The sequence below is a fragment of the Curcuma longa genome, chromosome 1, assembly GCF_044706935.1.
Source record: "Curcuma longa cultivar G26 ecotype Majalengka, Jawa Barat chromosome 1, ITB_CL_G26_1.1, whole genome shotgun sequence".
In the NCBI taxonomy this organism is placed as follows: Eukaryota; Viridiplantae; Streptophyta; class Magnoliopsida; order Zingiberales; family Zingiberaceae; genus Curcuma; species Curcuma longa.
The window spans coordinates 15,713,063-15,728,391 of record NC_133861.1 but is presented as its reverse complement, the minus strand read 5'-3'; the positions used below and the strand labels follow the sequence as shown (position 1 = coordinate 15,728,391).

At 37.4% G+C, this 15,329-nt stretch overlaps 4 protein-coding genes across 7 annotated transcripts; 1 reads left to right on the top strand and 3 right to left on the bottom strand.

Moving 5' to 3' along the window:
* Positions 1 to 226: 226 nt before the first annotated feature.
* Positions 227 to 4,649, bottom strand: LOC141817757 (uncharacterized). Of its 4 annotated transcripts, none has more exons than XM_074705415.1 (7): positions 4,497 to 4,649; positions 1,959 to 2,070; positions 1,726 to 1,788; positions 1,087 to 1,134; positions 898 to 957; positions 663 to 723; positions 227 to 580 (listed from the first exon to the last, which is right to left on the bottom strand). In XM_074705415.1, exons 2-7 carry the CDS (start codon positions 2,046 to 2,048, stop codon positions 513 to 515), a joined length of 390 nt encoding a protein of 129 aa, XP_074561516.1. In that variant the 5' UTR covers positions 2,049 to 2,070; positions 4,497 to 4,649; the 3' UTR covers positions 227 to 512. The 4 variants fall into 4 exon arrangements, with proteins under 4 accessions (XP_074561516.1, XP_074561579.1, XP_074561632.1 ...); XM_074705478.1 differs by having other exon boundaries at positions 898 to 954; XM_074705531.1 differs by lacking the exon at positions 1,726 to 1,788.
* A 287-nt stretch (positions 4,650 to 4,936) lies between these two features.
* On the bottom strand, positions 4,937 to 5,429 carry LOC141823196 (uncharacterized). Its single transcript, XM_074710492.1, has one exon. The coding sequence runs from the start codon at positions 5,392 to 5,394 to the stop codon at positions 5,062 to 5,064; it is 333 nt and encodes a 110-aa protein (XP_074566593.1). The 5' UTR covers positions 5,395 to 5,429; the 3' UTR covers positions 4,937 to 5,061.
* A 1,262-nt stretch (positions 5,430 to 6,691) lies between these two features.
* LOC141821837 (DNA-3-methyladenine glycosylase 1-like) lies at positions 6,692 to 8,924 on the bottom strand. The gene is made up of 2 exons (XM_074709211.1): positions 7,875 to 8,924; positions 6,692 to 6,845 (listed from the first exon to the last, which is right to left on the bottom strand). Exon 1 carries the CDS (start codon positions 8,819 to 8,821, stop codon positions 7,895 to 7,897), a length of 927 nt encoding a protein of 308 aa, XP_074565312.1. The 5' UTR covers positions 8,822 to 8,924; the 3' UTR covers positions 6,692 to 6,845; positions 7,875 to 7,894.
* Positions 8,925 to 9,206: 282 nt separating this feature from the next.
* On the top strand, positions 9,207 to 14,901 carry LOC141821829 (sugar transporter ERD6-like 6). Its single transcript, XM_074709200.1, has 17 exons — positions 9,207 to 9,635; positions 9,715 to 9,804; positions 9,910 to 9,969; positions 10,088 to 10,153; positions 10,238 to 10,303; positions 10,409 to 10,484; positions 10,684 to 10,748; positions 10,824 to 10,916; positions 11,081 to 11,161; positions 11,248 to 11,332; positions 13,273 to 13,319; positions 13,406 to 13,468; positions 13,564 to 13,623; positions 13,769 to 13,834; positions 13,915 to 13,974; positions 14,237 to 14,351; positions 14,432 to 14,901. Exons 1-17 carry the CDS (start codon positions 9,351 to 9,353, stop codon positions 14,542 to 14,544), a joined length of 1,491 nt encoding a protein of 496 aa, XP_074565301.1. The 5' UTR covers positions 9,207 to 9,350; the 3' UTR covers positions 14,545 to 14,901.
* Positions 14,902 to 15,329: the final 428 nt, after the last annotated feature.

The window sequence follows — 15,329 nt, the reverse complement described above, 5'->3', positions numbered from 1 at the left end:
ACATCGGGTACGCGGATCCCCTAAAACACAGCCAACCTCTTTTTTATAATGTAGAATTAGTTGAATGCTTTTGAGTCTAAGATACGACGGTTTTATCATTCTGCATTATCTGATTTGACATTTGAATTCATTTTGATACAGCAATTGAGATTTGCAGATTTAGGTGATTCTGAATTTTGGTTAGGCTCATACGCGTTCTTAGATGGAAATATAAAGTTCCAAATGATATCACCATACCAATAAGATGTTTTTAACATTAAAATATAAAGTTCCATGTGGAAAATGATACAAGTTGGAAAGACTTGACATCAAGCAGATCCTGGAAGATCTTAACATGATACATAACTAGCAGGATTTCATCAACACAGATGCTATGTTCATTAGTTAAGTCTCAGCAGATCTTACCGAATGCAAGATAATGTGCACTTCTTATTTAGAGGAAGTTAACAATGGATTGGTCGTATTTCATCAAAGAAGAAAAATTCCCAACTGGAAGACTCCGCATTAAGAAGCTACTGATCACTGCCGTCGGTGCCATCGTTATTGTCATTCACTGCCTCGGAAGCAGCATTATCTCCATCTGAAAGATGAATTTATCGGTTACAAGATTGCAGTTCGACAGCAAAAAGAAAAAGAACAATGAGATAGACCAAACCACATACCTTCAGTTTCACTTGAGGCATAAACTGGGCGTCGGGAACGTACCTGCTGCTGAGGTGTGGGCTAGAGATTGGAGAAAAGCACACAAATAAGAAAAATAGAACTATTGATTAAATATCAGTTGCTAGTTCAATGGTTAAAGTACCCTCCAATGAAAAATTTTATGCATTTTTTGACAAGGCAGAATCAGACTAACTTGAAGACTTGGTATTACAGAATCTTTGGAAATATGGGTACCTGCAGCTTTGGTCGAAGTGCCTCAAGGGGACCTTTGGGTTTCTGAGCATGTCCCCCCTGCTGTTGTGAAGCACAAGTAAAAGATGAAAATCAATATCACATGGGTGAGCAGCGAGGACATCGATATCAGAATGGCTGACCGCTGACGTTCCTCTCTTAGCAAATGAAAATTTAAGATGATAATAATACCTTTCCTAATGCCCAATCAGCAGAGTCAAAGTAAGCACGCTCGTGATCCTACAAAAAGAAATATTTATTGTGTTAAATTGTTATCCACAGGAAAATTAAAAAATAATGTGTATTGTTAAGCAGCTTAATTCAGATTGTGTTCTCTTGAAACATTAAGTTGTGCTCCCTCAATGCCACCTAGAAGAAAGGCTATAGGAAGAAGGGGAGGAAAAGAGAGATTTGTAAAATTTCATATCGAGCAATAATTTTTTTGTAATTTCCTCTTCCCTTTGTTCCCCTTGGATTTTTCCACCAAAGTAAAACCAGCCTAAGATTCAGATCAATTTTTGACACCTTCTAGAATTCTTACTTGAACCATCCTGTAGTAGTTGGTCTTACAAACTTTTCAAGGATTGGAGTATCATTTCAGATCTCAAAGCAAACTTATAAATGGCTTAAACTTCAAACCAGGAAGAAATTTCCAAGCATCTACATGCAGTAACTTTTTCTTAATCTGCAATAAAGATTGTTTTTTATTTCTACTGTGAACTATAGTCAGAACCAGTATCAGCGACAATGATAATTATTAATAGACTCAAAACTCGAGTTATATTAACAATACGAAATTTCCTCATCATTTGTAAAATAAATAGATCGTACCTTGGATATCAATGGGGGTTTTTTGGGTACAATTCCTCCATATTTTTTCTTAATCACTTGCTCCTGCAAACAAACAAAGCATTTACACAACACAATAATGTCACATTTTAATAGCTAAATGCCACTTCAGAAATAAATATAATAGCAAATAAGTCCTCAAGGTTTAATATTATGCATAATCTCATCCATCATTTTAGGCACTAAAAAGGAACCAAATGTGAGCACAATATCACCTCTTGTTCTGCAGAGGGCATGGTATTGGCCTCCTCATTTTGGTTTGATTCATCATCCTTGGAAACATCATCAACCTTTATGTCTGACATGATGCCCTTGGAAGTCTTTTGCCTGCAAGGGATGAAGGTTCAATTAAAACATATAAAATCAAATAAAAAAGGCTAAAACAATAGAAATGTAAGATAAGATATAAAGGAAATATCATGGAAGTGAGTACAGCGGATCACAGTGAAGTGGTCTGGAATGTTAAAATAAGAGAAAAATAATTGTCAGGAAAATGTGCAGCTACTATATATAATCTCTTTTATCAATCAACTCGAGATACAGACACTTACAGAAAGAAATAAACTGAGTATATATTTTATAAAATACATTTATAGTCTTGCAGATGCATGCATAAGAAACTTGTCATTAGTCTATAAGGCATAGTGAATTGTAGGCATAGTGAATCAAAACTAAGATTTGACTGTGAAGCCCTAAGATTTTAAAAAATTTCAGATGGCAAGAGGTCAACACACTATATAGTGCATATGCAATATGTGGAGGCATATGCAATCAGCACCAAAATACTATTTAAGCTTAAAAGTTAACAATGACTATATTTGATCAATCAAAATAAGTTCACCAGTAATTAAGTGATGAGTAAATTTCGACACATACAATTTCATCATTTCACATTGCAAGAAATCACATAACATAACAATTATAACAATTATTTCAGCAGCAATTTTGAAGGGAAACAATTGTAATGTTTAGAAGATATGAGAACTAGAAAAGAGCAAAAGCTATTACCTTGGAGAGCAGAATAATTTTGTAAAGTCTAGCAACTATTAGCAGCTGATTTTAAAGGGAGTTGTAAATATGAGAGATGAGAAATAGAAAAATAAAAAAGAAATGAAAAGAATATGAAAATGAAGACATTGCCATGACAGAAGAAGAAATCACAGCAGTAGAAGGAGAATGAAGATGAAGAAATCTGCTACAGGTCATCTGCAGCCTAACTGCGCAAGAGAGAATGAAGGTTTTCATGTGAGAAAGGGATAAAGAGATAGATAGGAGTTTGGTATAAGAGAAATTAATTTTTATTTAAAAAAAAAAAAAGAAAAACGAATCTGGTTCATTTGATTCATTTAAATTGGCTATCCTCTACTTATATTTGCCTAACCCACATAGATTGATTTTTGGAATGGCTGCGAACTATGTATGGGATAGGCAAAGTGGTCCCTTGGCCAAACCTCCTAAACAGCCAGCTAGACTGCTTTCTAGACCACGGTTGAAACAAATTCATAAAGCTATTCAAGATACTAGTATAATTAAATATGTTTAGTTTAATGGGTTCCTGAGATTTGAATATATTTCCTAGTACTTACCAATACTTAAGGTACTATGAATTTAAAGGATATATCCTAACAGGAATATATATGCTAGTAATAGGTATAGAAATCTACCAGAAAAATTATACATGATCTTACCTCTGGATTACATCTTCCAATTCTGAGGGGTTTGGTAAGCATACTGTTACAAGCCATGAAGTTGAGGTCTGAGCTGAATAAGATGACTAACTCATTTTGACAATCACAGGGAAAACAAGACATGGAACACACGGGTGGAGAACTCATGAAGGAGAGAAATCAAATCTCCACCATGAGATCAGTGAGTTCTCTTTGACGAGCTCACAAAACCCCAATGTCACACATGAAATAAATTTTGCACCCATAATAAGTATCAAGGATGAATACCATGTGTACTCCTTCCTTCAAAGTATGATGAAAGCAGTGCAAGACTTGTTCATGTGCGAGCACTTTTGAGTCAAAAAAAATCTCAGTAATATGAAATTCTTAGCGTGCAGCTAGAAGTACAAAATCATTTATGTCTATGGTTGGCGGAGTTGGTGAGGAACATTGTTTAAAAACAACGTCAGTTGCAATTCCAATTTGCAACTTCCCCCGCGTTACTGACATAAATGCTTCCAATTTGCAACTTCCAATTTGCAGCCCATAAGTATAGGCATTGCTAGCATCTAAGTGAAAAATCAAGCAAACTAGCCATAAGAAGTGTTCCTGATTGGAGGAATCACTCAACAGAAGCGATGGAGCCCTTGACATTCTGTCAACTATCTTGAATGGCTAAGGTCAGGCAAAATATTATTTGCACAACTGTAGCGTAAATCAAGACAAAAAAAAATCAGATACACAAGAAAAGGCATATTCAACATCAATACTAAAGGAACTTCCGTTTGACTTCATCTTGCTCCAAATAAAATTCAGGTGTAACAGGAATCTAATCTAGGAGATCAACGCGTGGTACATCGGAGATTAATCCCCTACATTTCACTACAGTAATTCACAAACCGATAATCCGAATCGAAACTCCGTCTGTAAGCTCTGAAAGGAGTAGAATTCCATTCCCACCAGTTAATTCCACAAATCGCAACAAGAATCAGACGAAAGAACATAAAACGAGAGAAAAAAAAAACAGCAGGCTTGAATTCCATCAGAAGAATCACAGAAAGCGGAAGAGCAAATGAACACGAATACCCGGTGTCGACTCCCACCGGCGTCGAGGTTTGCGTAGCGATCTCGATTTCCTCGGCCGTGTTTGCCCGCCGAGATTCCCACCGGATTACGATTTGGGGATCCAATCGCCGACTAGGGCTCGAAATGGGCTTCCTTTATATCTGTCTGAGCGAATCGGAATAACCCTTCCCTTCACATGGCGATGGGCCCCAGACAAACCTTTTATTCGAAGTAAGCGTGAAGAGACAATTTGGGCCGTAACACTTAGTCCTCTTTAGATTTATTTTTGCGTTCCAAATATAACGCCTTGGCTGCTACAAAGTCCATAACGCCTTTCTATGAACACGCTTCCATGCTTGCGTAGGTGTTTATCTCGTGGCGATCCGTTAAAAGATGAAATTCGCACTTGCATGCTGCGTAGTAAGCAAGTTATCGTTTGGCTTCATCACCCCAAAACAGTGTTTAACTTGTAAAATCAATTATGTGTTCCAAAACGAGCTGATTTCGATATCCAGACGAGGAGAAATTTTCATGAAAGACCATTTATTTACAATACACACGCACGCACGCTCGCACTCGGTCTTGACTACTTGAAGTAGATGAAGGGCCTCTCAGAGTTGGGCTCCCACGTCCCACCCTCCTTCAAGTACTCCAAATACCTCAAGAACTCCGGCCTCGACGTTGCCTTCTTCGATGGCGCCTCCAGAATTCTAATCACAGGGTGCCCATTGACCTCCTTGCTGCCCTTCCTCACCCTGATATCCGCCTCGTCCTTTCCATCCTCCTCCAGCTGCTTTATCTCCTTCGTCTTCGAGGGGGTGTATCGCCGCGACAGGAGGCGACGGTACCCTCCTTTTAGCCACCTCTTCTGCTTCTTAGAGGCTTCTTCTTCCATAGAACGTATTGGTGTGGCTGCCATGGAAGATGATGGAATATATAACCACCAAGGTTGATTAATTAGCAACTTTCAATGCGTCAGAACTGATGCGAGCACCCTGTCATGAATCCCATGCAGAGTTGACTTTTCGACTGAGTTGCATAATATAATGCAAGGGTAGAGAAGGAACGGGCGGAATACGTTTCCAGGACTTTGAACTTTCAACCGGCACATCACATTTACTTTGTAAAATTGTCAAGCGAATTTTCATTTATTAATGAGCATAGCCATTTTTTTAGCATAAATAAGATTTATTGTGGTTTTTAAAGTAACTCATGTTTAATTTATTTAATGGATGAGAAAAAAATTACTAATTTATTGAATTTTATATGTTTTTTATTTAAAACACACTTTCATGTTCCATTTTACCTTTCCATTTAAAAGATTAATCGCTGGTTTCTACAAGTTCATTTGCAGTTCAATTTAAAAAATTATATTTTTTTGAATTCTTGTCCACTTAAATTCTTATTTCAAAGTCTCTGTCAAGTTAATAATGATGGATAAATTCTTATTTCTATTGGATTGACATAAAATAATTTACAAGAATTTTCAAATCAATCGCAAGCGACGTGATGTTTATCTAAAATCAATCAGTTTGAATTCATACACATCTAACATATTTATTTTTAAACCTGAGACATTGTTTCAGGCTGAAAGAACACGTCTAGATAATAGTCAAAAGAATATTTTTTTTTTCAAAAAAATACTCCACCATATCTTTTATATCAAAAAATATTTTTATTATAACCACTTCGAAATAACTACTACAATTACTATAATATAAAAATCAACTATCTCATTTTAATCACAAATATTATACCTAAAATACTTATCAAAATTACTTAAATTTCATAAAAATAATTATAATAACTACGCATATAATTACCATACAATTATAACAATTACTAAATAACTACTTCAATACTATAATAATATTATATTGATTGTTATAAAAGAAGTAAATATATTTTAAAGATAATTAATATAATAAGACATCCTCTTAATTAAAAAAAAAAAAAAGAATACCTTTTTGATAATTTACATAATTTGAAATGGTCTTTTCATTTTTGCCCCATAGACTACATATCATCCTAGGAGGTTATATAAACTCCTCTCACCACAAAATCCAGCAAATATTTTAAAGAAATTGGAAGTTGAAAACTAAACTAATCATCCCTAGTAGTGTTAAAATTGGTCTAACTCCAACTAGTTACATAAGAAGTAATTAACCAATTGCAAGAAGAACAATATTAGTAACATAAGATATTGCCAGATGATAAAGCACAATAAGGAGGCAATCAAAAGACAACTGCAAAATTCGTACAACACATATACAAAGACAATGATCAAGCCACAAGATCATTGTGGATTAGTTGACTTCATGTCTACTTGCATTGTTGGATATATCATCTATGCCATAAAGGCTAGCCAAACTGTAGTCAAATTATAAAAAAGAAGCAAATCAAGTCAATAAAAAAAAGTCAAACAGAGACAAATTGTACAAATTTAATAAGAATGATCATTAAACTGCATGCTACAATGAGGATGAGAAATGTATTATGCACAATCAACATCCTTTAAGAAAACAACAAGAAACATGATATGGCAAAGTGAAATTATGTGTACTGGAATCATATACCTACAACCTTCAAGAAAACACTTCCACCAAGCATTTAGTTCACCATGGAAGGCCAAATTAGTCCCAATGCAAATGTTATAGGTGACAAGAAAGATTAATTATAGTTACATGATATCAAATCCATTTGCTGATACACAGATTTTTACTCGATGCAGTTGGTATTGAGAGATGAATCAAAGTGTTTGCTCATCATTTATTATAATAAAAAACACTAATGGAGATAACGAAGTTGAGGTTCATGTGGTACTGACAACAGATTCAGTTAACACTATTCTGACTCTGTAATGAAACTATCAGATGCCCATTCACTCTGATTATTGTTTATAAAAATTTAAAATGCAGAGCATCATTTTGGAATAGTATTTGGTAGTCACGGTCTCATGATAGTAGTCTTGTCTTTGTTTTGGCTGAACAAATATGGAACAAAAACTTGTTAGTTTCTTGTTTTCTGATTCACCACCAAATTAGTTCTGCATTGTTGAGACTTGAATGGTAGATGAACATGAATGATTAAATCCTTCGTCTTCATGATAACTAATTAATTACAAACTATTTTCCATCGACATTGAAGTGTTGACCTATGAGTATAGAGACTGGCAGTGACATAGCATTGCCATGAAAGGTCAACCTATAAGAACTACAATAGCAAGGTGGTGCAGCATGTTGAGTCAATGAGCAAACACAACATGTGCACGACATGAATTATAGAACAAAAGAGGAAAGCGTTTTGGCACTGAACAGCTCATTCGATGTAGAAACTAGGAACGTAGTAAGATAACTCTTTTCTAATAAGCTAGCTTTAGGAGAAAATCTGAAACAATACCAGTTGGAAACGTATGGCTTTCATCCAAGACTGGGAAGTATCTGAATTGGATCAATTAACTGTGGCTGCGGTATTGCTCCACCTCCCACGGAAGTGAAATCAAGGGCACCATCTTCAGCATTTGATGAAGCCAAAGGGGGTACGCCCTTGGCCTCCCCAAGCCTCCACATGTACCAAGACCCAACAGAACGATACGGTCTCCACCGTTCACAAAGCTGCTCCATCTGCGAAGGCCGTGGGACCTCCTCGAGGCCATACAGCAATTGCACCCCCTTGCGAACACCAAGGTCGCCGACGGGGAGCACGTCGGGTCGGTGGAGCGAGAAGATCATGAACATATGAACGGACCATGCACCAATGCCCTTGACCATGGTGAGCATAGTGGAGAGCGACTTGTCGTCCATAGCAACGATGGTGGCATCAGAGAGTATGCCGCTGTGGTACTTCCGGGCTAGGTCGTGGAGGTAGGAAGCCTTGCGGCCAGAGACACCGATCTGGCGGAGTTGATGAGGAGTAAGGTCGAGGACAACCTCAGGAACAACGCCGGACTCGCCACCGCAAAGAGAGATGAATCGGGCATAGACGGCAGCGCCGGCCTTTATGGCCAGTTGCTGGTAGAGGATGCTACGGGCGAGGGCGTGGAAAGGTGGGTAGAGACACTGGAAAGTGGGAAGCTCGTGTGCGTCGATCACGCGGGCGAGATACGGGTCAGCGGCGCGGAGGTAGCGAAGTGCAGCGACAATCTCCCCATCAGAGGAAAGAGGGCGGGGGATCACGCGAACGGCGGCAGAGGAGGCGGCCCTCTTGGAAGGATCCTCCGAGGAGGAAACCTTTCTGTTCTTTCTGGGTCGAATCGAGACTGCGGAGGCAGCGGAGAGGGTGGCGATAGTCGGAGCAGAGGAGGAAGAGGATGTGGATTGAATAGGGCGGAGGGTCTTCCCATCCATGGAAGCGATGATAGATCTGGGAAGAAAGCAAGCAGCGGTGGCGGCAGCGAGCTGACCTCGGGAGGCGGCGAGGGGTCACCTCCTTCAGTTTAGGGGTGAGAAAAATTTTACAAATATGCCATATTTGTAAAATAGCATATTTGTAAGGATTATTGTGAGGTTTTGGCAAGTGATCGTCCATCAATTTCTGAGTCTTCGATGGTGACCATGGTCAACTGGCCGTGTTTTTCTCAACTAAATCACATTTCAAGGGCTGGATTAATTCTTAAAAATGGAAAGGTTTGGTAGCTTAGTGCAATTGTTGATGATTATCCAGTTATCGTCCAGCGCCATTGTGTTAAAAAAAAAATAATAATTCAATGATTAGAACAGCAAATAATTGTTGAATTCGTTTTTGAGGATTGTTTTTCCTCTCGATCGCGCACGTTCCGCACGTTGCTCCCTCTCCGATCGATCGTTGTCTCCTCTTCTTTATTACTTCTGGTCCGCGGCGGATAGGTAGCCAGTGGAGGAGCAACGGCAGGCCAAGATGAGCTTTAGAGGCGAGGAGAGCGGCAGCGAGGATGGGCGGGGCGGCGACCTCAAGAAGCCGTTCCTCCACACCGGGAGCTGGTACCGGATGGCCGGCACGATGGGGTCGCGGCAGTCTAGCATGATGAATTCCTCCACTTACGCCATTCGTGACTCCGCCATCTCCGTCGTCCTCTGTACCCTAATCGTTGCCCTCGGTCCCATCCAGTTCGGCTTCACTGGGGGCTACTCCTCGCCCACCCAGGACGACATCATGGCCGACCTCAACCTCTCCCTTTCCGAGGTCAGTCTATCATTATCCGTCTCCTCCCCGCCTGTTTTTGGATTGATTCCTGTGATCTGTGCTTGCTTGTTGGTGCCAGTTCTCGATCTTTGGTTCCTTGTCCAACGTTGGAGCCATGGTGGGCGCGATCGCAAGTGGGCAGATCGCCGAGTACATTGGGCGCAAAGGGGTGAGGCAGATCTGTCATTTACTGTTTCCCTTAATCCGTGTTACCATAGAAGAAATCTGATCTGGATAAGCATTTGAGTTGATTGAACTATTTGCCTTCGCGTAGTCTCTGATGATCGCTTCCATCCCTAACATAATTGGCTGGCTGGCAATTTCCTTTGCAAGAGTGAGTATTTTTTTGGTCTCTTGCCTAGTACGTTAGTTTCCCGCCTCGGAATTAATCTTCTGGTTGTTCTTCTTCTCTATGAAAATTTCGAGATTTGTGACGAATTGTATTGTTGAAGGACTCTTCGTTCCTGTACATGGGCCGGCTACTGGCAGGATTCGGCGTCGGTGTGATCTCATATACAGTTTGTTACCGCACTCTTCAGGAATTTGATTCTAATCGTTAGAATCTTATATAGTCTGACTCCGCTGATCTCTTGTTACCTTAGGTGCCTGTCTATATAGCGGAGATATCACCTCAAAACTTAAGAGGAGCGCTCGGCTCTGTGAATCAGGTTGGTTCATGGTTCCACGCCCCGAGTTTCTCTTCTTTCTATTTAATGGTCATAGACTAATTTTTCCCCCTTTTGATGTCTCATTTTGGCCTCCTTATTTGGTAGCTTTCTGTGACTATTGGCATTTTGATAGCTTATCTATTGGGTATGTTTATCCGTTGGAGGCTGCTTGCAGTGATAGGTAAGCTTCATCTCTTAAGTAGGTTATATATCACAATTCTATTTTCCTCTTGGACATAACTTCATAAAATTCTCTTGTTATTCGTTACACAATTATTATCTTCCCTTTAAATAGTCAATTAAATGTTAGTGAGTTGCATATATGTAGTGATTCATCTGACATCAATTTTTGTTCCACTTCAATATGCCATGATTATTAGGAATCTTGCCTTGTACGTTCCTCATTCCTGCTCTGTTCTTCATTCCGGAGTCTCCAAGATGGCTGGTAACTTTGTTGGGATAATTGCACAATCAACAAAACATCAAAATAGTAATTGAGCTTTCCCCCCTTCCCCTGCAGGCAAAAATGGGGATGACAGAAGATTTTGAAGCTTCACTACAAGTTTTGAGAGGTTTTGACACAGATATCTCTGCTGAAGTAAATGAAATCAAGGTTCAAACTTATTTAAAGTCTCTTGATTGTTTTCTTAGTAGTTTGTCATTCATTTGCATTATTCTTTAAGTAAGTAGACATGTATAATTGGAAACGTACTACGGTTTGGCTTTAGCTTCAAGTTTTCACCCTTATAAAGGTTAGCTTGCTTTAATTTCTTGCAGAGGTCTGTGGCATCATCGACCAGAAGGACAGCAATCAGATTTACACAACTAAAACAAAGAAGATACTCACTTCCTCTTATGGTAAAACAATATAAAAACAGATGATTCATTATATGTTCAAAAAATCAATCACATTCTTCTCATCCAGAGCATGTTTGCACTTGCAGATAGGTATTGGTCTACTGGTACTGCAGCAGTTAACTGGAATAAATGGCATCCTATTTTATGCCAGCAACATTTTCAAAGCAGCTGGTAATGATAGTTGAACCTTGAAAATGGTTGCTTATCTTACCTTACAACCTCTATTTATTTTAAATGTTCTCCTGTGCATGTGATATATTTATTGATCTACAATATCTTGGATCTTCAGACGCGATTTATTTTTCATATTGTTGGCTAATTGTACTTTCAAATTAAAGATAAATATTATCTAATTGCTTTTCTGAATTAATCTGGTATCCTATTCAAATCAGATGTATCTACCATAAGATTTGTTTAATTTAACTTTCACGGGTTTATCACATGTAGATCAGCACATCAATTTGTACATATATGTGCATAGCATGCAAACAGTTTGCTTGTAAATGTATAAGCCCTTGCGATTTCAGTATTTAGGGCTGACCTACTAGACATGATCTTTTACTTCCTACATAAGTCTAGTTGTTTCTGTGTGTCCACCCCAGAACTGTCTCTCGATGCAATACCTGTGTTCTTTTCTCCTAGTCACTAATGCAAAAATTATGGCATAATACATAGGAAAGGCAAAGGAAATATCAATGGTAAGATACTGAAATGAAAATAAGTTGGCAAGTGATGCAAGCGGCTCACGAATTGAATCAAACTCAGATAATTGATATTGAAATTGATGAAATTTTATTAATTGAAAGGTATTCAATTCATTAAAATGACAACTTTTATAGACTCAATTTTAACTAAACTAAAAGAGAAAAATACAACCTGGGAAACAAAATAAACCCATTAAACTACTACCAAATTAATAGATACTTCTAACAAATTAAGAGATACCAACATAGAACAATTATCAAATTCAATTACAATGCAAAATTGGCATTGATGCTTTTTCTCCTTGTTTGCACTAGCAAATGAAAGGAAAATATAAACTATTATAACCTCAAGATCAAGGATGTCAGGAACTACCTAGGAATGAGGAGAGGTCCTTAGTTTTCGATTATGGGATCAAAGTGTAGGAAAATAAGAATCTATGGTTTAATTAAAATATTCTACAAATAGTATTCACATTTATAATGTATCATATATATTAAGTTTCAATATAATGTATTGATATAAACAGTTTAAACACTATCATTCTAATTTCATGAAAGATAATTAAAATAATTAATATAGTAATACAGTATGATGTTTTAGACTGTTCCATCTGTATATAATAAGTAACAGCTTCTATCAATTGAATGATAATTATAAGACGGACCACAATGACAATAATCAAAAGGATTCTTCTACTTTTCTCAAATGGTATGAGATGAAAACAATTATCTTCTTTAGAAAATTTCAACCTTTAAAAATTCTAACTGAATGTAAATTTATTTTGACCACCATGATCAAGATGGTAGGTCAAACAATGCTTAAATATAATGTCATAGTCTATCTATGTTGAAGCAACAGACTGTATGTGCATAGATGGTACTCTAGAAATAGTTGCCCTTTCAGCTGGAACACTTCTTTTTGTCTACTCAGGCTGACCTCTGACCTCTTTTCAACTTGATGAAAGTATTCCCAAGCAACTTCTGATTTTTAAATTTGCTAGTCTATCCCTTTGATACTAATGTAGCTGCAGTCTTTTACGATTCAGTTTCACTATGAGGGTGATGTCAAACCATAAATCTATAAAATTTCCATTTCATAATAGCTTGAACTTTGACAGTAAATGGCCACTCAATAGATTGTACAGTACAACGCTTGGATTTTACAAGAGACCTTACTCGCTGCATCTTGCATATCTCTTAAAATGAGCGAAGTTCAGATTGAATATTGCCTGGATGTTTTGAGTATTTACACACTTTAATTCGGAGAAGGAATGATATTAATACTCATCCTGCATCTATGAAGTTTAATGCAGTCTTGCACTGGAATTACTGCTTGTGAATACTTTTTTCATGATCAGTTATTATTGAGTTCACTCAAATTTAGATTAACTGTTATATCTTAAACAGGACTTACAAATGGTGATTTGCCTACATGTGGTCTTGGAGCTATACAGGTAGTGATAACACATCTTGGGCAATATATGTTAGTTTCAACCTAAAATTACACCCTGTAAATACAAATATGCTCATTATCATTCAGGTTCTTGCGACTGCAGTTACTACTTGGTTACTCGATAGAGCTGGTCGAAGAATTCTTCTCATAGTGAGCAATAACTGGATTATTTTCCTTCTACATCAAAAGTTTATATAATAATAAAAGATAAATTATATTTGACCCTTTTTTTGCCTGCTTCACAGGTCTCTTCTATTGTTATGTCTCTCAGTCTTCTTTTAGTCTCAGTTGCATTTTTTCTCGAGGTTAGCTCATTGCAGTGATTTTTTTTGCCTCTTCCGTGCTTATTTCTTTGGTTTTTTGTATCAACTAAAATTTGCCAATTTTCATTTCTCTGTTTAAATTTTGTTCGGTTACTCCTAATATGTTTTGCTGACATACTGGAGTCAGGGTACTTTTTCTGCAGACTCTGATACTTACCACATAATGAGCATTCTCTCATTGGTTGGACTAGTGGTATGTATCAACTATGAAATTGCAACTTTCTTTATAAATGTTCACTTTCTTCAAAGTGTTGATCTATCATATTTGTTTAGGTTTATGTGATTGGCTTCTCTCTTGGAATGGGAGCTATTCCATGGATCATTATGTCTGAGGTATGTAGTTTTTTCGTCTTGTTTTTTTCCTATATATGCAAGCTACAAAATTGAAACAACTTTTAGAATTCTCATGTGAATAGATCAATCGTAGCCCAAGCATGTTATTAACTATTTTAATTTATCAATCGTTAGATGAGAACTTGTATGAAAAGATTGGTATGTCGAAGTTTAATATCACCTTCTACTTTTATCAGTCACTGTGTGTTATCCCATTTATAGCTTGAGGCTATTTGATATGTAAGCTTTCTTGATTATGCAGATTCTTCCTGTCAACATTAAGAGTCTTGCAGGTAGTGTGGCAACACTAGCCAACTGGTTGACATCTTTTGTAGTAACAATGACTGCAAACTTACTTTTGAACTGGAGCACTGGAGGTTGGATTCTCTTTCTCAGTATATTATCTGTTTACTTTTCTATAGCATCCTTTTCGTGTCTAATTTCTTATCTTCACCAGGGACCTTTGCCATCTACACTGCTGTGAGTGCTTTGACTCTAGTGTTTGTGATCATATGGGTGCCTGAGACCAAGGGAAGAACTCTTGAAGAAATACAGTGGTCCTTCAGATGAGATCTCTGATACAATGATTGATATTGTCGCATTTGTCCGTGTGTCGAACAGCATACTTCTCTTTCATTCATATTGCTTCGAAATACCCTGAAGAATTTCCTCGCCGAGCAAGATCCTCAATATCGTGACATTTAAATTGAAGACGTTGAGCAATAAACGACTTGAATACCTGTTCCACAATAAAATAGGTACGCATTTAATATGCTATTGGTTGTTCGTCTCTTTCTACACAAGTCGATTTGATGTTGTTGGAGTTTTCATCTGAAATGTAAACTACAAAGAAGCGGAATTTGGTTTGTTCAATTTGATAACAATGAATTTGTTCATTCCTTGAGAGTGCAGGGAATTTTTATTCAATTTGATAACAATGATATGGACAATTCAACAAACCACTCAATTCAATAGACTCCAATGCTTATATGTATCAAATTGCAAGCTCTCATAAAACAGGTTTCATTAAAAAAAATTAAAATTTGAAAAAAAAATAGTAATGACATCTTTTTTAGTTTTTGTCCAAATAAGAATTTAAACATACTGTTTAACTTTATGGCCGCGGTATGCAGAGCGCCCACCGTATCGCACAAGGAGCCAAGCATTGATGCGCTGACGTGCAGAAAGCGAAGCCAAGTACAAATAGTACTCCCACATATAAATACGATGACGACTACTTGTTAACAAAAGATAGCAGACGTGAACACACTGTACTGGTGAATTTGATCATCCATCCAAAACTCACTCATCATCAAAAATCAATTGAAATCACGTTCACATAATCCACGAAGCAA

Bases quoted from the DNA above. Each gene is read 5' to 3' on its own strand.
- LOC141817757 (XM_074705415.1), bottom strand. From the start codon at position 2,048: ATGTCAGACATAAAGGTTGATGATGTTTCCAAGGATGATGAATCAAAC. The intron at 1,789-1,958 runs GTGATATTGTGC...GTTTGTTTGCAG, and splicing joins TGCCCTCTGCAGAACAAGAG to GAGCAAGTGATTAAGAAAAA. The intron at 581-662 runs GTATGTGGTTTG...TTCATCTTTCAG, and splicing joins TGCCTCAAGTGAAACTGAAG to ATGGAGATAATGCTGCTTCC.
- LOC141823196 (XM_074710492.1), bottom strand. From the start codon at position 5,394: ATGGCAGCCACACCAATACGTTCTATGGAAGAAGAAGCCTCTAAGAAG.
- LOC141821837 (XM_074709211.1), bottom strand. From the start codon at position 8,821: ATGGATGGGAAGACCCTCCGCCCTATTCAATCCACATCCTCTTCCTCC.
- LOC141821829 (XM_074709200.1), top strand. From the start codon at position 9,351: ATGAGCTTTAGAGGCGAGGAGAGCGGCAGCGAGGATGGGCGGGGCGGC. The intron at 10,749-10,823 runs GTAACTTTGTTG...CTTCCCCTGCAG, and splicing joins CGGAGTCTCCAAGATGGCTG to GCAAAAATGGGGATGACAGA. The intron at 13,835-13,914 runs GTATGTATCAAC...ATATTTGTTTAG, and splicing joins TCTCATTGGTTGGACTAGTG to GTTTATGTGATTGGCTTCTC.